This window comes from Hirundo rustica, chromosome W (assembly GCF_015227805.2).
Source record: "Hirundo rustica isolate bHirRus1 chromosome W, bHirRus1.pri.v3, whole genome shotgun sequence".
Taxonomy (NCBI): domain Eukaryota; kingdom Metazoa; phylum Chordata; class Aves; order Passeriformes; family Hirundinidae; genus Hirundo; species Hirundo rustica.
The window spans coordinates 10,896,841-10,918,756 of record NC_053487.1 but is presented as its reverse complement, the minus strand read 5'-3'; the positions used below and the strand labels follow the sequence as shown (position 1 = coordinate 10,918,756).

General features: G+C 46.8%; 2 protein-coding genes across 12 annotated transcripts in view; one reads left to right on the top strand and one right to left on the bottom strand.

The window, feature by feature from the left end:
* The window catches only part of LOC120764902 (ubiquitin-conjugating enzyme E2 R2), a 189,458-nt gene extending 176,938 nt beyond the window's left edge, over nucleotides 1-12,520 (top strand). Inside the window, exons 4-5 of the mRNA XM_040089028.2 lie at nucleotides 7,945-8,079; nucleotides 9,473-12,520. Coding sequence (XP_039944962.1) covers nucleotides 7,945-8,079; nucleotides 9,473-9,692 — 355 coding nt within the window. The 3' untranslated portion in view covers nucleotides 9,693-12,520. The remainder of the gene's footprint in view (nucleotides 1-7,944; nucleotides 8,080-9,472) is intronic.
* Nucleotides 12,521-14,984: 2,464 nt separating this feature from the next.
* LOC120764843 (ubiquitin-associated protein 2-like) overlaps nucleotides 14,985-21,916 on the bottom strand; it is a 256,201-nt gene continuing 249,269 nt past the window's right edge. For 10 of the 11 annotated variants that reach the window (XM_040088943.1, XM_040088936.1, XM_040088935.1 and 7 more), the window contains 3 exons: nucleotides 18,273-18,340; nucleotides 17,375-17,563; nucleotides 14,985-15,203 (listed from right to left, as the gene is read on the bottom strand). In XM_040088943.1, coding sequence (XP_039944877.1) covers nucleotides 15,111-15,203; nucleotides 17,375-17,563; nucleotides 18,273-18,340 — 350 coding nt within the window. In that variant the 3' untranslated portion in view covers nucleotides 14,985-15,110. Of the gene's footprint in view, nucleotides 15,204-17,374; nucleotides 17,564-17,815; nucleotides 17,891-18,272; nucleotides 18,341-21,916 lie in introns of those variants that run through there. The other variant, XR_005704307.2, reaches the window with a different exon arrangement.

The window sequence follows — 21,916 nt, the reverse complement described above, 5'->3', positions numbered from 1 at the left end:
ATAAATATTGATGACCCCCTTTTCTTGGGAGTTCACACCGGGTACACACACTCCTTCTGCCTGGCAGAGGGGTAATACTAAACCCTGTACCTTACGTTGTACCAGCACTTAAGTGAGATGTCACCCTCTCAAACTAAAAGTGGAGGCAAAAGCTGCTCAGCCCAGGACCCCTTGCTGCCTGCCCGGGAATGGGGCAGAAGCATGGGCTCAGCGGCTCAGAGCGGGACAAAACCCCCCCCGCCCCCGCTCGCTCCTCTGCCTGGGAATGTGGAAGGACACAAATGCAGTCAAAGGTCCGGACTCAAAATCACAATACACAAACAAAAGACAAGGGTTCACACAAACAAAACCAAGGATTAACACAGTAAAAAAATAGGGTTCGCTCAACTCACCCCCAGAGCTGCTCGCGGCTGCACTATCAGACAGTGAACCCCATAATCCCTCTGCCAGGCTGCTCTATCAGTCCGCGGAATCCTTCCACTAGCCGTCCCATCGGTCAGCAACTGCTTGCAAGCTTCACTTACCTAGGGACTATGTTGTGCACTAGACGTCTCCAGTGGCTTACCAACTGCCCTCTGGCCCTGTGTATGACTTATGGGTTTCTCTAGGATCGATACATACCGTTTGTCCGCAGTGCCCACGGTCCGTTGTCTGTCCCCGCAGTGAGAGAGCCAGGGGACCGGGGTCCCTCCAGGAAATCCCGGGGCACGCCAAGGGAGCCCATTCCCTGGTCAGTCCCGCAGGGGCAGAAAAGGGTCCCTTTGTGGTAGCCAAAATGATTTGTGGAAAAAGACTCCACAACTATTAATAGTTGAAGAGTAGGTATGTATTTCTGTTGGTGCCAGGCGTGATGTGGGATCTTTCCCAAAGGCATGCGCAACTCCAAAGTCACCTTTCTCTACTTATTCTCTAAAATGTTACATATGCATTAATTTGTCTATACATATTTGTCACCTAACCCCGCCTATTCTCGCTTTGTATTAAAATGGACGTTTTAGTCTTTTACACCTGCACAATGCCCTCTGGTGGTCGTCGGTGGTCTTCATGATGAAGTAATACAAGTCTTCCTCTCGTTTGAACTTTTTGCCCCGTCCTCTTGTTCATGTTCACTGGGCTCTTGGTCACAGTTCGAGCTGCAAGGCTAGCCTTGGTCATAACAGTCCTTCTTATCACCACCTCAAGCAGACAGTTTCTTTCTTATCTGCTAGCATCACATTCTTTTCATCTTGGTGTTGCAAGCAATGGCCTTGCCTGCTCTTGCAAGCCCAGCAAATGTTGAGCAAGATGCATTGTTCAGACTATTACCCCTAACTGATCACCCTTTGACTTTTAGCCCCCTTGTTTCACCAATTGATGACGATCAAAGACAGGACTGATTGCTTGGATGCAAAAAGTCGGTTTATTGATCACAAAGCTGTGGGAGCTCAGGGCCTCTGAATGACAGAACCAATGATTTCAGCAGAAGCCATTTATTGTTTACATTACACTACATTTATAGATTCTAAGACTGCTTGTTCACGCGTTCACACATTTCTTGATTGGTTCCTCCACTTTGTTCACGAGCTCAGCATGCGTCCCTTAGGGAATTTGATTGGCTATAGTTTTGAGCCTTCATGGCCTCCTTTATCTCATTCTTGTTGTCCTGGTATTCAGTTTCTCAGGCTCTTCTTCTTATTTTTAGAACAGTTTGTGTCTCTGTAACCGTGATACATTCCAAAAGAACTGATAATAATAACAAATACCTACAGGTGGTAGTTTGGCTGGAGAACTTTGTATTCCAAGTTATTCAGATACATTGTAACACAAAGCTTTAGTATATATACCTTTTCAGCTGTAACTAAAAATAGCTGCTCGCTTAAGCAATAATAACTATAGCAACCATATCTTATGTTTCTTAATAATATTGCTTAACTATAGGCAAGCACAGACCCGTACAGGCATGTTCGGACTTAGATAAGCTAAGCATACTCAGCATACCATTATCTTATGCTTCCCTCTTCAGGATACCATCTGCCATAGGTGCACTGCCTGCCAAGGCTTACCGCCTACTAATGGTAACATGTCCACTTCTGTAATGAGCTGAGCAGTACTCTCAGTCCTGCTCTCTAGCTTCATCTCTACATATTCCAACACACTGTCCCCCAGAATGGGGTGAGGGATGTAAGAAAGCAAAGGTGGGTTTTAAATACCCACTCTTCCTGCAAACAACTTTCATGAAATAACATGCCAGAAGAACCTCACCTAAGGGAGAAACAGATCCATAACTATACTGGAGACGGTCAGTCTGTATCTAGTCTGGTGCAGTATGTGATGCTGAGGATGTTTTCAGTCACACATGGTGGAACTTTTTTATGGTTTCTGTCCTGTCACATCCCCTGTTCTTGGATCCTTTCCTGTTACTATACCTTGTTCACCTTGCTTACTCACAGCAGCAGGGTTTGAGTTGGAGAAGACTGGACAGCTCTTAAGGATATCAGCAGTGATGGAGCTGATCTAATGTGCTGGTCAGAAATTAAAAGTGCATAGTGTCTCACCTCTAATAGAGTGTGGTAGAGTGGATGCTAAATCCAGATATGAATTCCTGTCCTTGGCCTTCTCTAGATTTTGCTCGCTTTACAGTAATGATGCTGAAGCTGACATGCTTGCTTTGCAGCCTGATTGCTAAGAATTCAAAGGCTTTTAAAGGAATTCTTGAGTTGAAGTAAAAGATGGTTTCTTTTCTGCCCAACATTCCAGTCTGACCAGACAGCTTTCTCCAGAGCTGTTGTTCTATTTCCTACTGAATTATATTATTTGGAAAGTAAATTGTATATTACTCTTCTGATAGCTATGTTGAACAGTCTGGCTGGATGCAAGTGTTTAGTTTCAAAACCTTTCTATAAACTCTTCATCCAAATGGTCAAATGGTCAAACATTTCCTGGAATTATATCCCAGATAAATGATGTGCTTGTAGATATACTCAGCATGCACTGCTCTGAATGTGCCTCTAAATCAATTCAAGTACAGTCAGGGCTGTAGTCTCCTTTAATCATGTTCTGCAAAGCAGTTGTTATGTATTGACGATTGATAGAGAGACGGGAAGACTGATTTGGTGATCAGAATTCGATTTTACTCAGGTTTTCCAAAAACTTATATACCTTTTCAGGAAGGTTAATAATTTTCCACTACAATAATCAGGTTAAAAGATCATACAGACAACTCATACTTTCACAACATGTTTTGCTTGCAGAGGGTTGATTGAATCTCTTCCCATAAGCAGGTTTAATCCCATCTCTTGTAATCTTCAAGGATCTGTTTGTTCCTGCCATGGCATCTTGGTTATCAAACCAGCCATGCTAATTAAGTCTGTTTTGCTCTCTGTCTTGTGTATTCCCACAGTTATGTACTGCTGTATTTCAAGACTTATTTCCTTGTCTCTTGTTCTTCCCTTCTATTTACATTAAAAGCTGTTCAAAGCAGACTGTGGTAGCTACAGCCAGGTGGCCAGGTGTGTAGAACTGCCTGATGGGATTTGCTGTTGAGTTTTGTGCTGGTTGTGACACTGTGTGAGGAACAAAGGGCTGAATCTCTGAAGTGCAGAGTTGTAGGAAATGCAAAGGGATCTGAGTGAGGGAGGTGGTGTTTGTCCCTGGCAAATGACAGCAGAGCAGGGCAGCTGGCTAGCTCTGGGCTGCTGCTAGAAATCCAGGAAGCCTGTCTGTCTGCTAGGGGTTACGTGACTGGCTCATGCTGCCTTTGCTGAGTACCAGCAGCTCAATCTTGCTGGGCCCTTGGCAGCTTGCCTGAGTGCTGAGTACAGTAAGGGGAAGACAGTGCAGATACTTTTCAAGTACTGTGTCTGGGTTTGAAAGACAGGTATCTGCTAGGGAGAGGTGGGGCCTCTTTAGGAATGGGGAATTCCAATCCCTTCCCTCCAAGTTATTATAATTTAGAAGATTTAAGAGGCTTTTCAGTCAGAGCTATGGGGAAAGGAATAACAGTTCTTTACTAGTAAATATAACAGGACAAACAAACAACCAACAACAACAGCAATAATAATAATAATAATAATAATAATAATAATAATAAACAGAACCAAGAACCTTGGAGGGGCTTGGTTTCAAAAGTCCGGGGCAGTCTGATCTCTTGGGCCCCTCCCCAAGAGCACCAAGCTGAAACGATGGGACACTCCGGGGCTGATGGCTGGAAACAGTGGGTTGTCCCCAGCAGGCAGGGCGGGTGTCCCAGCAGGCAAAGTGAGCAGTGCTGAAGAAGCCATGATGGCTGGACGGGGCTGGCCCAGCTCCAGCAGGGCAGGCGAAGGGGTCTGAATTCCTGGGTGCTCCAGCAGATGATGGATGGTGGTAGAATTCCCAGGACCGGACCCTCCGTTAACAGTGGACTCCTCACACAGCTAGCAGCCGCCCTACCGTCCTCTTCGATGCCCAGAGCAGGAAAAAGCACACCCAGCTCCCAGAGCACTGTGCCTTTCCCTCCCCCAAACTTAAGTGATCTTCCCCCACCCTTGCCACTTCTTTTGTGTGTGTCAAGCACCTTTAAGCATCAGTATTTAGTCTCTTAGCAACTTATGGAGGGAAAAATTCTATAGGGGAAAAATAAAAAAAAAAACAAAACCAAACCTAACCCCCAACATACTGCTACAGCAGTCTTGGCACACAGGCTGAGGAGAGGGGAGACCTGGCCACAGCTCCAACCTCTTAATACACTGTGGGGTAGGGAAGGCAGCGCAGCCTCATCTGATGGCCTTGGGTTGTATCAGTCAGGGTAAGCAAAGAGCCTGGCTTTCTGCTGTGAGGCTGTATGTCATGAAGAACAGGCTCACCAAGCAGGTTTCCAACCCTGCACCATCTATGGGTGGTACAGATAAGCTGAATTCTGGTCTGATGCAAGCTTTACCTGCTGTCCTGTCACAAGCATGTGCACAGGCATGATAGCCTGTCATCAGATTAGGCCTTTGAGGTTTGTATTGTGTCATCTTCCCTATGCTGATTGTGAGAAACGACCTCTCACTTTAAAATTTTCAAGGTTTATTAAACCATAAAAAATACAACAAAGAACTGAATAAGGAAGAAGGACAGCGCACTGGGAGTCTGTTACCGGCTGCCATGAGCTAGTTTACAAAATGGCTGCTCTGCCTTTTATACCCCTTGGTGTTGCATCAGGCAACCCTGGCCGCTCCCAAAATCTGGCAGTCAACTCTTCTTCACCATCTATTGGTGGAGACTACTTTCTTGCAACTTAATTGGAGGTCAGATGTTGTCATGCCACCACCCCCCCCAGCAAGCTTTTCCCATTCCCAACTGCCCCATGCAAGGGGCACATGTACATGCCTTCCTTCCACATGTCTTGGACAACCAAGGCTGTTCTGTTGCAACAATACAGATGGGGGAAAAGGGGACTTTTGGCAAGAACAGAGGACATCCAAACAACAAACCACAATAACATAACCGTACATCAATAAAGCTTCTTTTAACTTACACACAATATTCATCCCCTAATTGCAAGAGACAATCATCATATTACCTATCTATAACACTGATCACCAGAGTGTGAAATTCATAAGTATTTGCTTTTACTTCAACAACTGTCCTGTTGCCTTTTTCCCAACGTGGAAATGAAACTCGAGATAATTTTAGTAAGGAGGTAATATAAAGGGTGATCTTTATTTGAAGGCCTTCAGAGGCAGTTATGGAAACATGTCCACAAAATCCCACCTCCTCAGGGGTGAGTAAATTTTTAAATTGTTTTAGGAAATTAGCATAATTGATAAAAAGTACCAATTAGGAGGACAAGTGGTGATGCAATTCCTCCCCAGGTCAAGCCCCTTCTCTGGAGCCCTCCCTTCAGCACTAGTTGTACTTTGTCCATGAGAATGTATTTCGAAGGGTTGTTCTCAGCCTTGGTTCCCAGGAAGAACCAAGATAGGATAGGGGTGCTATGGACAATCAATAGCCAATTTAATATAAAGTAATTTTATTTTGCCATTTTAAAAATAACAATCTGAAATAGCCACAATAAAAGAGACAACCTCTATCCCGGGTTATCAAAGTTGGGTGAACGCAGAGACGGTCACAAATGAACCAGTCTTCCCCCGTTCACGCTCGCCTAGATCCAGTGGGCAGGTTTTATACAGTTTTTCTCCCCCAAGGCAGTTTTATTGTTAGTTCGTATCTGCAACACATATTCACGTGTTTTCTTCCTCTGGCCCCATGGTTCTGAATGCTTCTTCCTGGCAGAATCAGGCGCCTGAATGGAGTTCTGAGAAGTCGGCATTGGGATGCTGATGGTGACATTTCTGGGTCTTCCTCTTCTAGATTGGTATCATGTGTTAATCACCGGAGGAGGCAGGTGGCTCTTCCTTGATGGATGGGACATCTCCTGTTTGGCCATTCCTTTTGGTTGCTAATCTGGGCTTTGCCCTGCTATTGTCTGGAGTCTCTACAATTGCAAATCAGTCTTGGCAAGCAGGAGAGTTTCCATAGTTTGGTGGAAACCCTCTGCTTGTAATACAGTTTATAGTTTATAACATATAGAACACTAATTTATCTCAAAATACCCATCACAGGGGCCTTGTACATCCCAGGGCTTGAAGCTCTGGAATTTGTTTTGTCTTTCTGCCTAGGGAAAGGCCATGGAAAAGTACTAGGAAAACTAGTCACTAATACAATAGGCTACAGAGCTACAAATATATGTGTGAAGAATATAGAAAACATATGAAAGAAAAAAAGGCAAAACCCAAACAGCATCAGTCCCTAGTGTATTCAGTTTGCATGGCCAGGTTTTGACAGTTGGGGGCTACAGGGGTAGCTTCTGTGAGAAACTGCCAGAAGCTTCCCCCATGTCCAGCAAAGCCAACACCAGCTGGCTCCAGGATAGACCCACTGTTGGCCAAGGCTGGGCCAATCAGGAATGATGGTAAAACCTCTGTTATAACATATTTTAGAAGAAAGAAAATAAAGTGACTGAGCAGTTGTAATTGCAGCCAGAGCGGGGTGAGAACATCAGAGGAACAGCTCTGCAGACACCAAGGTCAGTGGAGAAGGGGGCCAGGGGGTACTCCATATGCCAGAACTAAGAATCCCCTGCAGCCCATGGTGAAGACCATAGTGAAGCAGCTGTCCCCCTGCAGCCCATGGAGGACCCCACGCTGGAGTGGAGGGATGCCTGAGATGGGGCTGTGAACTTGTGGGAGGCCCATGCTGGAGCAGGCTACTGGTAGGGACCTGCAGACCCATGGAGAGAAGAGCCCACATTGGAGCAAGTTTCCTGGTGGGACTTGTGATCCCATGGGGGACCCACATTGGAGCAAGTGGTGCCTGAATGACTGCACCCCATGGAAAGGGACCCACACTGGAGCTGGAGAACTGTCTGTGGGATGGACTCATGTTGGAGAAGTTTGTGGAGAACTGTCTCCTGTGGGAGGGACTCCACATTGGAGCACAGGAAGGACTCCTGTCCCTGAGCAGTGGCAGAAACAACGGGTGATAAACTGACCATAACCCCCATTCCCATCTCCCTGTGTGCTGGGGGGAGGAGGTAGAGCTGGGAAGGAGGGTGGGATGGAGGAAAGGTCTTTTTTAAGGTCTTAATTTACTTCTCATAATCCTGCTCTGATTTTGTTAGTAATAAATTCATTTAATATCCCCAATTCAAATCTGTTTCACCCGTGATGGCATTTGGTGAGTGACCTCTCCCTGCCTTTATCTCAACCTATGAACCCTTCATTTTATTTTTTCTCCCTTGTACAGTTGCAGAGGGGAGTGAGAGTGGCTCTGGTGGCTGCCTGGCATCCAGCCAACATCAACCCACTACACTTAGATATCCTTAATTATTCATAAGTTTTGATTTTAAACATATTTCTGATGCATCACCTAAAGAAGTTGTCAGCATCCAGAATCTGTGAATGTGTTAGCTCTGACTGCTGTCGTGATTACCTGTTTCAGGACTATCTTACTGAGTGTAATCTCTTTGCTTAATGAGCCCAACACATTCTCTCCTGCCAACGTGGATGCATCAGTCATGTTCAGGAAATGGAGGGACAGTAAAGGAAAAGACAAGGAGTATGCTGAAATCATAAGGTAAGCTTTGCTCTGTGTGATGCTGTGCTGCTGGCCTGCTTTGAATCCTATGAAACAGGCTGATTTCAAAATTTGCTGAAACCAGCTTCTCACTGTGGTTGCTCCTTTCAAAATGAATTTTACAGCTTTATTGCAAGTTCATTCTTCTGGACAGAAATGGTGCAAACTTCTGTCTTTGTATTGTTCCTTTTCAGACTAATATGGCATGATGCTCTGCAAAACCTATTGACTACTAGTAAATTCTAGTCTGTCCCTGTGTAACCTTTGAGGACTGCTTGCATTGCTTGGGATGTGATTTAAACTGCCTTCATGCTACTAATTCTGTGCTTTATGCATTCATGAATCATAATCTTGTCCCTCCAATTTGAAGGAATATCAGTAGGATTTGGAAAGTGCTTGCACAGCTGGGTTTGATTAGCTGAAAGTGCTGTTTAGTCTTGACTGCCCTTTTCTGAGAAATTCATGGTTCATCAGATGCTGTAGGGAGATGATGTAAACTTGAGCCAAGATTGCTGGCAAATGGGCAGCCCATACTGCAGTGGGATTGCTGTCATGCTTGCCTGGGACAAGACCATGTATGCCTTGACTGCTAGCTGGATATATCCCAGGTTGGAGCTACTCAGGACAGTCAATCACTGTCCTGAGCTGTGCAAAGAGCCTTGCTGGGAAGTTATTTTAGTCCCCTCCAGCTCCATTGGCTTCACCTGGATGTACTCCATAAACAGACTATGGCAGACTAAGCATGTGAGTGGGAGTAAAGGAACAGGCTGACATCTGTTCATCTCCCTGCTGGGAGGCAGCAACAGTTCACAGCCCAAGTACTGCTGAGAAGCACCCACCAGAGCCCATCCTGGAGCAAAGGGAAACACTTGTTTCCTGCTATCCTCAGTCAGTGCTGAGGTTACAGCTGCATCTCGGGGTGCAGCCACATGCTCTTACCCTCCAGTGGAAGCTCAGAGCTGACAAATGCTTGTGGGAATTAGAGTTTTGAGCATGCTGGGGTAGAGTCATCAGTGGTGGAGAGTGGCTGTGGATAGCATCTCTGGATGGCATTTCCTAAGTCATCTTAGGAAATCGGTGACTAACCCTTCTGTAACAAATTTAATGGAATTTGCTCTGAGTTCTGGCAGGTCTCTAATGCAGAGTCCTGTAGAATAATTGATTTCATATGTTGCTGAGTGTGTGCTGCAAACACCCTTGGAGTTCTCCCAAGCCTGGGGCTGCAGGAACTAAATCTGTTTCTAGTGGTGCTTGTGGTGCTTCAGCCAAACTTCAGCTCTCCTGACTGAGCTGCCAGGAGGGCTGGGCAGGGGCTGGTTGGGAAGTGGGGAGTTGAGCCACACTGCTGTCAGCACATGGCCCTGCTCATGTTGCTGTGTCCTCCTCCCCACAGGAAACAGGTTTTGGCTACCAAAGCTGAGGCAGAGAAAGATGGTGTGAAGGTCCCCACTACACTGGCAGAGTACTGCATCAAAACTAAAGTGCCTTCCAATGACAACAGTTCAGATTTGCTTTATGACGACTTGTATGATGATGACATTGATGACGAAGATGAGGAGGAAGAGGATGCCGACTGTTATGATGATGATGATTCTGGCAATGAGGAGTCGTGACCTGCTCCCTCTATGCCCCTGTACTGCCCTGTCAACTCAGGCCAGAAGGGAGCAGTGGTAACCTAGCAGCAGTCCAGCAAAAAAGTAGTGGTGGGAGGGGGGGATCAAAAAAACTTTATCTCCTGCTGTCTCCTGTTGTATGGATCTGTTTGCTCCTTTTTTATGGACCTCTTAGAAACCCTCCACAGAATGTTTAAGTTCTTGCATTCTTAACCCTTTCATCACTGTATTATGATTTCTTTTTTAAAAAGAAATTCCCTTTTTCACTTCTCTACAAAATGCTCACAGCAAAACAGGTTTGCTTGTGTTTAGATTCTTGAATTAAATACAGTCTTGCATTGAGATGTTTAATGTATTTAAAGCTGGAACAAACCCATTGAAAGATAGATTTTCAGGAGCTCAAGTGCTGCATTTACTGGGAAAAAAAAAATCCACACAAAGCATATTGCCAGGGTTTAGCTGCTCCATTTACATTAATAGCGTGTGTACATTTGTTTAGCCTTGTGGTGATGGCTTTTCCTTTATAAGGCGTGGGGTGGAAAGTGTAAAGCTACTGTGTGTTGAGCTTGATGGGATGTTACTGAAAGGTACTGGAATCTGTTTAGCCTGCTCAAATTAGGAAATAGCTGGCCCCTGGATCCCCAGAGGGCACAATCAGCTTTGTCTCTGAAAAGGACTTGTGATATGAACCCTAAAATAAACACTTAACACTTCACAGCTGTACAACAGAGCCCTGGGTTGCATTATTTTTTTCAGACTTGGTTTGCTTTGGGTTGAAAAAGTTCCATTTAGCCATTCAGCTGGGATCTGCTGCCAGCTGCCCCTCTACTGAGGGAGGAAAAGAGAAGTACATCCCACTGCCCAGTGGCCCAGCATTCATCCTGAACAACTTTTTGGCAGTGGGAGAGTCTCCTTCTCCAGTGCTTGCTAGTAGCCCTTGCTTCCTGCAGCCCAAGTCCAGTGCTGGCCTGAGCCTTCTTTCTGTTGCTTATGTAGGTCACCTGTTGGTAAACACAGCTCTGCTGTAGCTCTGTGGGGTTGGCAGAAGATAAAGCTCCTTGGGGCAGACAGGCTGTTCCTGTGCCTGCAGTGGCTTCTGGGACATAGTGCAGAGAGATGGATGGGTGCTGTGCTCTCTCCTGCCTGGCTGGCTGGGGCATGGGTAGATGTGTGCAGCCCCACAAAGAGAAGGGTACACAGTGCTTTTAGGCTGAAAGAGAAAGCCAGCAATCAGGATCTGACAGCCTATTTAAGAGTATGCTTCAGCTGGTGCCCTGAGCTCAGCCTCCTGCATGTTTTTGGGAGCTCTTTGCAGAGCTTAGGGCCCTCAGCACCCTCACCCCATTGCAGTGTGCTCTTATTCAGCTGTAGTGCAGTGCCCTGAATTCACCTTTCACATGGATAGGCAGCCAGCCCTGCACTTCTGCGCTGAGCCCTGGCAGCCCTGGGAGCAGATCGGAGGTGCTGGCCCTGCTTGGGTGAGACCCTCTGTTCTCACAAGAGGCAGTCACCCTGATAAGAACTGCAGGCTCAGACATTTGGTATAGCTTGGTGGTTTTAATGATACATCACCAGCTGCAGTCCCTCAAGAGGTACTTTAGTAGAAGTAAACTTAGTTCTGTGATCAGCTTGGTGGGAAGCAAGGAGCAGGATGAGCGTGAGCAAGCTTCAAGTGTGTTGCCTGGATGGAGAGGAGGGGAAGGCAGCTCTTGGGGAGTGGAGGAAGGCCTGTGGGGCTGTTTGAAGCTATCAGAATGTTGCTTGGTTGGGGTTTGCTGCAGCAAGGACAGTCCCTCACTGTCTGCCCCAGCTTGTGCTAGTGTGCCCTCAGCAGAATGAAGGCAGCCCAAGTGGTAATACCTTGTTCCCAGTGTGTTCTATGATGGTCTGCCCCCCTGCTTGCTTTTTACCTGGGGAGGCAGCTGGAACCCTCCTGAAGTGTCCCACAAGGGCTCCTTCAGGTCATCCTTCCATTAAGGACTAACAGCCCCTGGTGGTTTTTGGAGCCAGCAGTGGGCCCCCCTCAGGTCCCAGCTTCACACCAGCCCTGGGAGAGTGGTGCCAGTGTTGGCAAATGGGTCCCTGGCATTCCTTGATGCAAGACTGGTCTCAAGGCCACACCGGGCCAGGAACATCAGTCTCCAGCTTTGCAGCTTTGGGGGGTTGTTGGGGGCATGAAGGAGCAGAGTATGGCAACACTGTCTGTGCTGACTTTGTTTGAAATGATACTGCATCTTTCAGGATTTCCCTTGTATTTTTGACTGCATTCACTGTATGCTCTCCAGTGAGTTGTATTTTCAAGCTTGGTGTTGTAAGATGCATTATCTCATGTTAACCTTTTTAAAGACAAAAAGCAACCTATTTTGAGAGCTCTGACCATAACCAGACTAATTTCTCTTCCCCACTGTCCTGTGCAGTGTCATTGCTTGTTGACTTGCTGGTTTCATTTTTTTGAGATACAAACTGAAATGAGGGTATTGTGTTTGGTTTTGTTGGATTTTTACCTATTTAAGAAAATGTGGAAAAATGTTTACCTGATCTTTGTATTGTTTTCTTCTTAACCTTTTTCTCGTCTCAGCCAATATTAGTGTTTACATTTGCAACTACCTGCCCTTTCAAATGCAGTTTTCAACCATTCTGAAACCAGCAGGGTACACTACATTTCTTAGTAGCTTTTTTAGCTGAAATCCCAGATGGTTTCCTTTTTTTCTTCAGTACAATTTATCCAAAATAATTAACTGATGCATTTTTGTGTTGTCTTCCCCTTCAGTAGTTGTTTTGTCTTTTCTGCACATCTATTAATAAAAATGTGACATGAAAAAATGCCAGTAGTGTTACTTCCCTGTTAATTGAGTTGGTTTATTTGCATGGGTTACTTAAAGCTTTGAATAACAGCTGTTCACAAATTCAGTGGTGCTCCAGTATCAATACTTATACATAAATATTTACAAGGTTATTGGAAAACTAAAGCTGCTGTTTGACAGCTGTCTATACCTTAACAAATGGATTTGGAGAAGCACTTTGGCAAAAGACCATGAGCTTTGCTGTTATATTTATTTATTCATCCTAAGTCAGCAAAGAGGAGACCAGGGAGAAGACTGTTCATGGTATCATATGACTGCAGCAGGATGCAAGGACTTGGGGTAAAGGTGCTGCTGGTGGCCAGTTTTCTGGGGCAAGGTGGTTTGACCTCATGCAGAAGACCAACAGAAGAACTGAGGTAATCACATCCAACCACCCCTTTAGGGTGCTTGCCCTGCCTGGCCCATGCTGTTCCCTCCAGGCTCAAGAGTGGAGAAGTATTTGTTTTTGCAGTGCTGAAATTAGCAGGACACATGTATAGGTGTTGTATTTGCCACACAACATTGTTTGCAGCACAGCAACTGCCGAGTCAACTATGTTTGGGGTCTGAAGGTTTCTGCTTCACAGCCATGCTGGAGGAATGGTTATGGCATTGCAGAGCTGACTTCCTAGAGGAGTCTCCATGTTGGGGAATGAGACGGTGCTGTCTGGGCCTTCTGACTGGGATCAAGCCTGCTTGTAGCTCCTGCCTGGCTTCTCTCATACCAGCCTGCCTTGAGCTGACAGTAGCTTCTTGATCTAGCAGAAGGTGTACCAAAACCAGGACAAACACTCCGCACTGCCCTGCACTGGACAAACCTGGCTGCCCCTTGTGCAGAGTGGTTGGGTTTGTTTTTTTTTTTCTCCATTTCCTTGATGGCCAAGTGCAGCAGAGCAACCTTGGTTCTACCATCAGACTCTGGAACAGAGGCTTAGAGAGGAAATTGCTGTACAAGAGCCCTGTTGGAGCTGACGATAAGGGGAAAACATCCTGTTTAGGCTTGCCAGGGGAGGGAAGGGAGGAAGTAAGTCTCCAGCCTGCAGAAACAGATTGCTGTATTCCCAGTGCAGGACCAAGCACTTCACCTTATTGAACCTCACCACAGACCCTCCTGATGGAGGCCATGGATTTCATGAGCAAAGCAAGGAAAGACAGTGCTGCTGTGCTCCCTCCTTACCACTCCCAGCTGCTCCACAGGGCCTCAGAGCACAATGTCAGATGACAGCAAATGCAGACATGATGCTTGTGGCAGAAGTCAGGGTGCTGCCCAGGATCCCAACCCAATGCAGCTGCCTATGAGCTTTCAGTACCAAGGTGTGCTCACCTTTGTCACAGTATTGAGAATCCCCTGCAGCTCCATCTCTTGCCCTTACCCTCCCAGCAGGAGGAGGTAGAAAGGGACAGGCTGTAAAAGCAAAACTGCTTGAGACCTTTGAAAATGCAAACACTAGTGATATGCTCAAATATTTATTAAGAGGAGGGAGAGTTAAAAAGAAATAAAACTCCTAAAACATTCACCGCAGTGGTGTAGGATAAGAAGGACCAGGAGTTGCCTCCAGGGTCTTGATTAAAAAATAATTGGGGAGGAACAGGCGAAGTTTCCATTAAGTAGCTGTGTTTTTCCTGGGCAGGGTGGCTTGAGGCAAAAAGAAGTACAAGACACAGCTTATACTTTTATTTAAGAAACCACTACATAGTTTTTGCCTCTAATGATGGAAAGGAAGTTGCAGGACCCACTGAGCCATCAAAAGTCTCTTGCTAGAGAAACAAAATACCCCAACCCAATATCAAAACACACAACCAACCCCTCAAAAAAAAACAAAAACCACAAACAAAAAAAAGGCCTTTATTATTAAAAACAAGTGGGGAAAAAAAAAAGGTGAGAGTGCAGCTCAGGGCCACAGTGAAAAAAACTGCCCACAAGAGTTCATCTTCCACAGCAGGAAGGAATGAGGAGATGAAAGAAAGAGGAAGACCCACAAACCTTTTTTTCCCTTCTCCCAGCCCCTTTTTTCTCTCTTTAAAGTAACAGCTATATTGGGGGCTGAGGGCAGAAATCAAACCAACAGGACACATCTTAATTTTGGTTTTTTTTTTTTGGGGGGGGAAGGCAGGTCTTATTTGCCTGAATTTAGAAATATATTAAATAAATGGGCTCCAGCTCAAAAAAAAAAAAAAAAAAAAAAAAAAAAAAAAAAAAGGGCACAGTTTGTCTTTTGGCAGAGTTAAAAAGCTTAAAAAAACCAAGGAAGTATGATCTAGTGCAGATGGGAATTTCATAATAAGTTTCCCTACAAAGAAAATAAAACAGGCTGAAAGATGCAGAAATCCACATTTAGCCTATATTACATTTGCAAATACATACATAAATATATTACATACAACAGCAACTTCAAGAGGAAACAGGCAAGTCACACTGAGAATGGCTGCCTGGCTGCAGTTCTCCCCACACAAAGGTCTGGCTGAGCAGTAATTTCTCATAATAATTCTAGGAATGGGGGTCAGCTTTTTCTTTTTCTCTTTTTTTTTGTTTGCTTCCTCTCCTTTCATTCTCTCCCCCCTCCCCAGTTCTGGATTTAGTTTGTCCAGTATGGAGAAGTGCCATAGGTTTTGGTAGCCTGAGACTTTTGCTGCATGGTGCTGGGTTGATTGCGTTGGCCAGATCCACCCTAGAAATCAGAAAGGAGACATGAGCACCAACACTACTAGGAAGACAAGCCTGTCCATACATCAGCAGAAGAGCTTCCACCAACACAGCGATGCTCCCCCCGGATGGATCTGTTTCTGCTCTGCAACATCTCTGCATCCTGCAATCCAGGACAGTCACAGAGAAACCAAGCAGAAGAGCAGAGACCACCATCCCACCACCTCTCACTCGGGTTTAAGGACAAGGAAGATGAGGAGCAGGACTGGGGACAACAAAGGAACTCTCCCAGGGTGAACAGAAGCAGTGCACCAGGTGTGGTGGTGCAGAACTGTTTTATTAGATTTTTGTAAGAAGTTTATGTTACGGTTCGTTTCACTGTATCCCCAATTCTGTATCCCTTTTGTGTTGTCTGTATAATAAGGTGTTTTGTGTCAATCATCCCATACCTCACATGACATGTAACATCCCCTCTGCCCCAACCCCCCTCTCTGGGGCAGATTGTCTATCACTCCCGGGGTCCCTCCCGGATTGTGAAATCTCCGGGAGAGGGCTTCAGGTGATAGGTAGCCTGGGGGAAATTCCTTTGGCTCTGGATTTTAGTGGTCTGAAGCTTGGGGGTGGGCACACCTTGTTACCCCCTGAATCCCCTGATTTGTTGTCTTGTTGTATCCTCCCTGGGACCCTCCCCCGCTTATAGGGGGTAGGAGGGAGGAAGAGGTTCTCTCAGCCGCTGGGTTCTCAGCCTGGAAGCTCTCAGCCGCTGGGTTCTCAGCCTGGAAGCTCTCAGCCGCTCGCCTCGGAGCTTGGAGATCTCTGCTAATAAACATCCTTTAACCTGCTAAGCTGAGAGCCAGCCTTTTCTCTTCTGCTGCTGTTGACTGTCACCTTTGGGTCCAGCTGCTAAGCCGAGAAGCCAAAACGAACTGGAAACTTTGTGTCTGTGTTGACCCGAGCTAGCTGGGGGTCAGCTCCCACCCAGAGCGGGGACACAACCGGACACAACCAGCCAAAGACAACACACATTCAGAAAGAGAAGTAATTTCCTATTTCTTGATTCTAAGGCAGAACCCTTTTTTCTGGGGAACATTTATAGTAAGGAAACACATGGACTGGTAAAACCAAATAAGAAAGTGGAACCAACATGCAACCTGCAAGGGGATGATTTCCTTCCCCCCAGAATTACAGTATAAGTGTTCACATCTTGCTCTCCTGCCACAGCCAGGGAACATCAATGCTTGCCTGGGCTTCACACCTCACAACCTATCTCTCCATGCCCCACATCAGGATGGCCTCTTCACAAAATCACAGCCTGGCTGAGGCTGGCAGGGACCGCTCAAGGTTTCTTGCCCAATCCTTCTGCTCAAGCAGGGTCACCTAGAGCTAGTTGTTCAGACCTATGTCTAGACAGCTCCAAGGATGGAGACTCTATAACCTCCTTGGGCAACCTGTGCCAGTGCTTGGTCACCATCCCAGTAAAAAAGTGTTTCCTGATATTCAGAGGGAACCTCCTGTGTTTCAGCCTGTGCCCATTGCCTCTGATCCTGTCACTGGGAACCACTGAAAAGAGCCTGGCTCCATCTTCTTTGCACCTTCCCTTCAGGTACTTATATATATTGATGAGATATCCCCTGAGCCTACTTTTCTCCAGCATGAACGGTCCCAGCTCTCTCAGCCTTTACAAATAAGGGATGACCCAGTCCTTTCATCATCCTTGTGGCCCTTTGTTGGACTCTCCAATACATCCATGTTTGTCTTGTACTGGGGGAGCCCAGAACTGGACATAGGACTCACCAGTGCTGAGCAGAGGGGAAGGATCACCTCCTTAATCTGCTGGCAGCACTCCTGCTAATGCAGCCCAGAATGCCTTTGCAGCAAGGGCATAATGCTGGCTCATAGTTAACTTGGTGTCCACCAGGATGCCCAGGGCCTATTCTGCCAAGCTGCTTTGGCCCCCAGCATATACTGATGCATGGGGTTGTTTCTCCCCAGGGGCAGGACTTGGCATTTCCCCTTGTTGAACTTAATGAGATTCCGTCCCCAAGCTGGCCAACAGCACTGTCTGTCAGTCTACAATTGCTGTCAAGGCCCTTTCCCAAATGAGTAAAGCAAAAACCAGAAGGAAGCAAAACCCCCCAAGACCTTGCTAGGAATCTGCCCTCAGGCACACTGAAGATGATGAAGGGGCTGACTCACCTGCCCATCTTGCTGAAGGTGGTGATGCAGCATCTGGGAATGAGGCTGCTGATGTGCAGGGAGGATATGGAGAAATGAGGCTGAAGCATAACCTGGGGCAGCACCAGGATTCAGTCCAGTTGATCCGAGAGCAGAGGGTAGGCTAAAAGAAGGTGGCGTGCCAGCATGGAATCCCTGTTTGTCAAATGTCTGCACAGGAGACAAGGAGGACAGCATCAGAGACTGGTGTGAGCAGCCCCATGGTGACCAAACAAGAACAAGCGTAGCCCAAACACACATCATCCGAAACTTTTATCAACCCCCCACAGAGCAAGCCAAGTTACACCTGCAAGCTCTTCAGCAGATGAGTTTCAGCTCCTTTTCTCATCCATTCTTCTGAACTAATGACTCCAACATTTTATTTTTATTTCCACAGCTACTATGCTCCTTTTTTCCCCTGACCTCTTTTTATCCAGTGGGACATGGGATGGCAGCAGCTGCCTGAAATCAGTCCTTCACACATTATGGGGGCTCAGGCTGGAATTACAAAAGCGGAAGAAACACAATAAGATTTTTCTCACCCTGACCAAAGCTCAACCAAGCCTCTTGACTCACTTGCTTTGAGGGATATTTTGACCAAAAACATTAGTGCCATCACACTTCATTTGCAACCAGGACACAGCACATGTGGTGCAGCATGAGCAGTGTAGAGTGCCCGCATCTATGCCAACAGCTGCCATCAGGAGCAGTGGGACAGAGGGTGAGACTCCTCTCCAACAGCAAACAGCCATCATAAGAAATGCCACAGCCTGTTGACCCTGAGAACCAACTGGCTTGGGAATAACCCTAGCCTCCTCCACAAGGAGAGCCATCAGTCAGGCCTCAAGACCACAGGGGAGGAGAATCCAGCATTGCTCACCTGAGTCTTGTTATAGACTGAGCCACTGATATCAGGCACACCCGTGTTACTTGAGGTCACAGAAACACCTGGAAAACAAAAAAACAGTCACCAACAATGGGAAAGTCAACCATCACCTAGCATGAGCCCTATGCTTTGCTCCCAGCACCTCTGACAGCTTCGGTGGATGCATCTTTGTCTGCAACCACTGCACCCCACACCCTGATGCTGCTGCTGGCCCACCTGGTACAGTTCTTCCTGCTGTCAGACCCATAGCACTGCACATGGGAACAGAAGAAATGGTTTGATTCCTCACTCCCACTGCAAAGCAGGAAAACAGTCAACTGGAATAAATCACTGTCATGGGGTGACTGTGTATCCCCAATCGTCTGTTGGGTGCAGGGGGGAGGGCAAGCGCGGTTTGTTTTTCCCCAGGAAAACTCTGCTCATCGGAGTGACCTTGAAGCGGGGGAGCTGGAACACAGCAAGACAAAAGAAGCTCTGTTGTTTTTTCCCCGGCAGTTAGTTAGTTTAGTGCTAGCGTAGTTAGACGCTGTAGAATAGCTGAAGCTTTTTGCTTTTTTTTTCTTTTTCTTTTTTTGTCCTTTTTTTCCTTCCTTTTTGCTTTTTTTGTCCTCTCCTCGGAACTGTTCCAACCTCTCCGGACTAAGGACCTGGGGAAGCACCGGGGGTCTCCACAGGGGATCCACCCCACCAAGACCAGCCCTGCACATCTCCTTTTCTCCCAGCGTCAGCAGAGACGGAGCGGTGGAGCACAGTGACGACCCTCGAGGAGACTTTCTTTAAGTTTGTTATCCCTCCGTAAGTGGCACGAAGCTCTTGTCATCGGGTATTGTGCTGGGAGTGCTTTGCCTGTTTAATAAACAGGTTTTTTCCACTCCTCTCTGAGGAAATCTTTTTTTCCCGAACCAGTTGGAGGAGGGGAGGGGGGCCACGTGGGAGGGTTTCTCCCAAAATCTGCCTGAAACCACCACAAATTTATTGGCGCCCATACGTGGGGCACGAGAGAGTGGAAAAACCCTGTACTGATTAGTATTTAGCAGTCGGTAACTATGCTGTTTGACCTCATGTCTCTTGGGATGGGGGCCTTGCTGTGTTTTGGATCCTTAGGCTTCTTTGAGGTCTTAATACCTTTGTGGTCCTTAGGTTTATTTGCATATCCAGAGATAGCCCCAATATTGTCACTAATACGCAGTTTTTACAGCAGAGGGACACGGATTAGAGTAGCTATTTGCCTTGGTTTAATCATAATCATTTGTAGGAAGTTTATAAAGGTGCTGAGATCTTTTCCTACTATGTATGGGTCATGGTTATGGTTATTCACCCTGTTTGTGGGAGGAGGAGCAGAGGATGAAGCGTTGCAGTCTTTCGTTTCCTTCTTCTCCTCTGAATCGGTTAAATCATTGTTGGAGAATGTTGAGTTTCCCCTGAGTGTTAAAGAGACCATCTTTCTGGTATGTCATCTGGTAAGCCTCCTCTATACAGTCTGCAGCTTCTCTAGAATATGGGCTGAGATTTCTAGAGGGGCTGATAAAACTCCTGACCCAGGCAGAGGAAATCCTGAGTGGTGTGGAGAATGGGAGGATATGGGCCAACTCCTCAAGGAATTCTCTGACCCTGTAGTCTGGGATTTTCCACGGGAACAAATTCAGAATCCAGTGGAGTTGGGGAAATACCTGAGAGGTACCATGATGGCTCTAAGGGGGAGAAGATGGCTGCAGTAAGCTGGGCCCTGGCATATGCTTATCGCACATTGCTAGAGACTGTAGGGCAGCAGACAGAGGCAGGGGGGAAAGGATACAAATCAACAGCCACCCCAGTCACTCAGGCTGCAGCCAACACCCCAGTTATGAAGCCAGCAGCTAGACTAGAACCTGAACCTGAGTTGGCAGCTAAAGCAGACAGTAAGCCAAAGCCCCTGGCAGTTGCTCCGGCAAAGAAGCACACAGTCAAAACTGATCGACCAGTGGACGATGATGACCCAAGAGAAGGACCCTCACCAAAATCAGAAGCCAAAGCTTCTAGCACAGGATCAGAAGCAAATATTGATTCCTTTTCCCTGAAGGACCTTCGGGGCCTAAGAAAAGATTACCGGCGACAACCTGATGAATCTATAATTAGTTGGTTAGTCCGTCTTTGGGATGCTGCAGGCGAGGCTACAATTCTGGATGGCACTGAAGCGAGGCATCTGGGATCCCTGTCACATGATCCAGTCATCAACCAGGAGATGATGAGAGAGGCTAGTCCTTGCAGTCTCTGGATACGGGTCCTAGGAAGTGTGGCAGAAAGATACTTGTGTGCAGATGATCTCTATATGCAGCAAACCCCATGGAAGACCATAGAACAAGGGATTCAACGCTTGAGAGAAATGGCAGTGGCAGAGATGGTTTTCTCAGATGATATAAACACTAGGAACCCAGACTTGGTATCATGTACATCTGTGATGTGGCGAAAACTTATACGACTCGGGCCATTAGAATACGCTTCTGCTTTAGCAGTAATGAAGCGGGAGGACATGGAGGAGACGGTGCTTGATATGGCAAAGAAGCTCCGAGCATATGCAGATGCTGTGCATGGCCCAACACACGCCAGGATCGCAGCTGTAGAAACACGTCTACAGAAACTAGAGGATAAGATAGATGAGAATCATAAGAAACTCAGGGAGGAGATTAGAGAGGACCTTCTCCAAATCTCAGCAGTGCAGATCAGAGGTTCTGGTACCCAACGTAGACGCTCCCCGGCTAGGGAGAGAGGATACACTCCACGTGCTGAGCTGTGGTTCTTCCTGCGGGATTGCGGAGAAAATATGAACAGATGGGATGGAAAATCTACAGCTGCCCTGGCACAACGGGTGCGTGAATTGAAGGAAGTCAAGACTCAAAGAGGGAGTTCCACCAAAAGGGAAGCGGCTCCAGTTGCCCGTAGCCGAACTGCCAGGTATGATGACGATGACATGTCCGACCCCCTTGAAGGAACCTCTAAGACATATGCTCAAGGAAAGAAGGATAACCAGGCTTAGAGGGGCCCTGCCTCTAGCCAGGTAGAGGCTAGGGAAAACCGTGTATTTTGGACTGTGTGGATTCGTTGGCCTGGCACATCAGAACCACAAAAATACGAGGCCTTGGTTGATACTGGTGCGCAGTGCACATTAATGCCATCAAGACATGTAGGGGAAGAATCTGTTTCCATTGCTGGGGTGACAGGGGGTTCACAAGATTTTACTTTGGTGGAAGCTGATGTGAGCCTGACTGGAAATGAGTGGAAGAGACACCCTATTGTGACTGGCCCAGAAGCTCCATGCATTTTGGGCATAGACTTCCTCCGAAATGGGTATTTCAAAGACCCAAAGGGATTTAGGTGGGCATTCGGGATAGCAGCTGTAGAGACAGAGGGTGTTAAGCAGTTGAATACCTTGCCTGGACTATCAGAGAACCCATCTGCTGTAGGTCTTCTGAAGGTGGAAGAGCAACAAGTGCCAATTGCCACTTCAATAGTGCATCGCCGACAGTACAGAACAACTCGAGATGCTGTGATCCCCATCCACAAGATGATCCGTGAGCTGGAGAGCCAAGGGGTGGTCAGCAAAACCCACTCACCCTTCAACAGCCCCATCTGGCCTGTGCGCAAGTCTGACGGAGAATGGA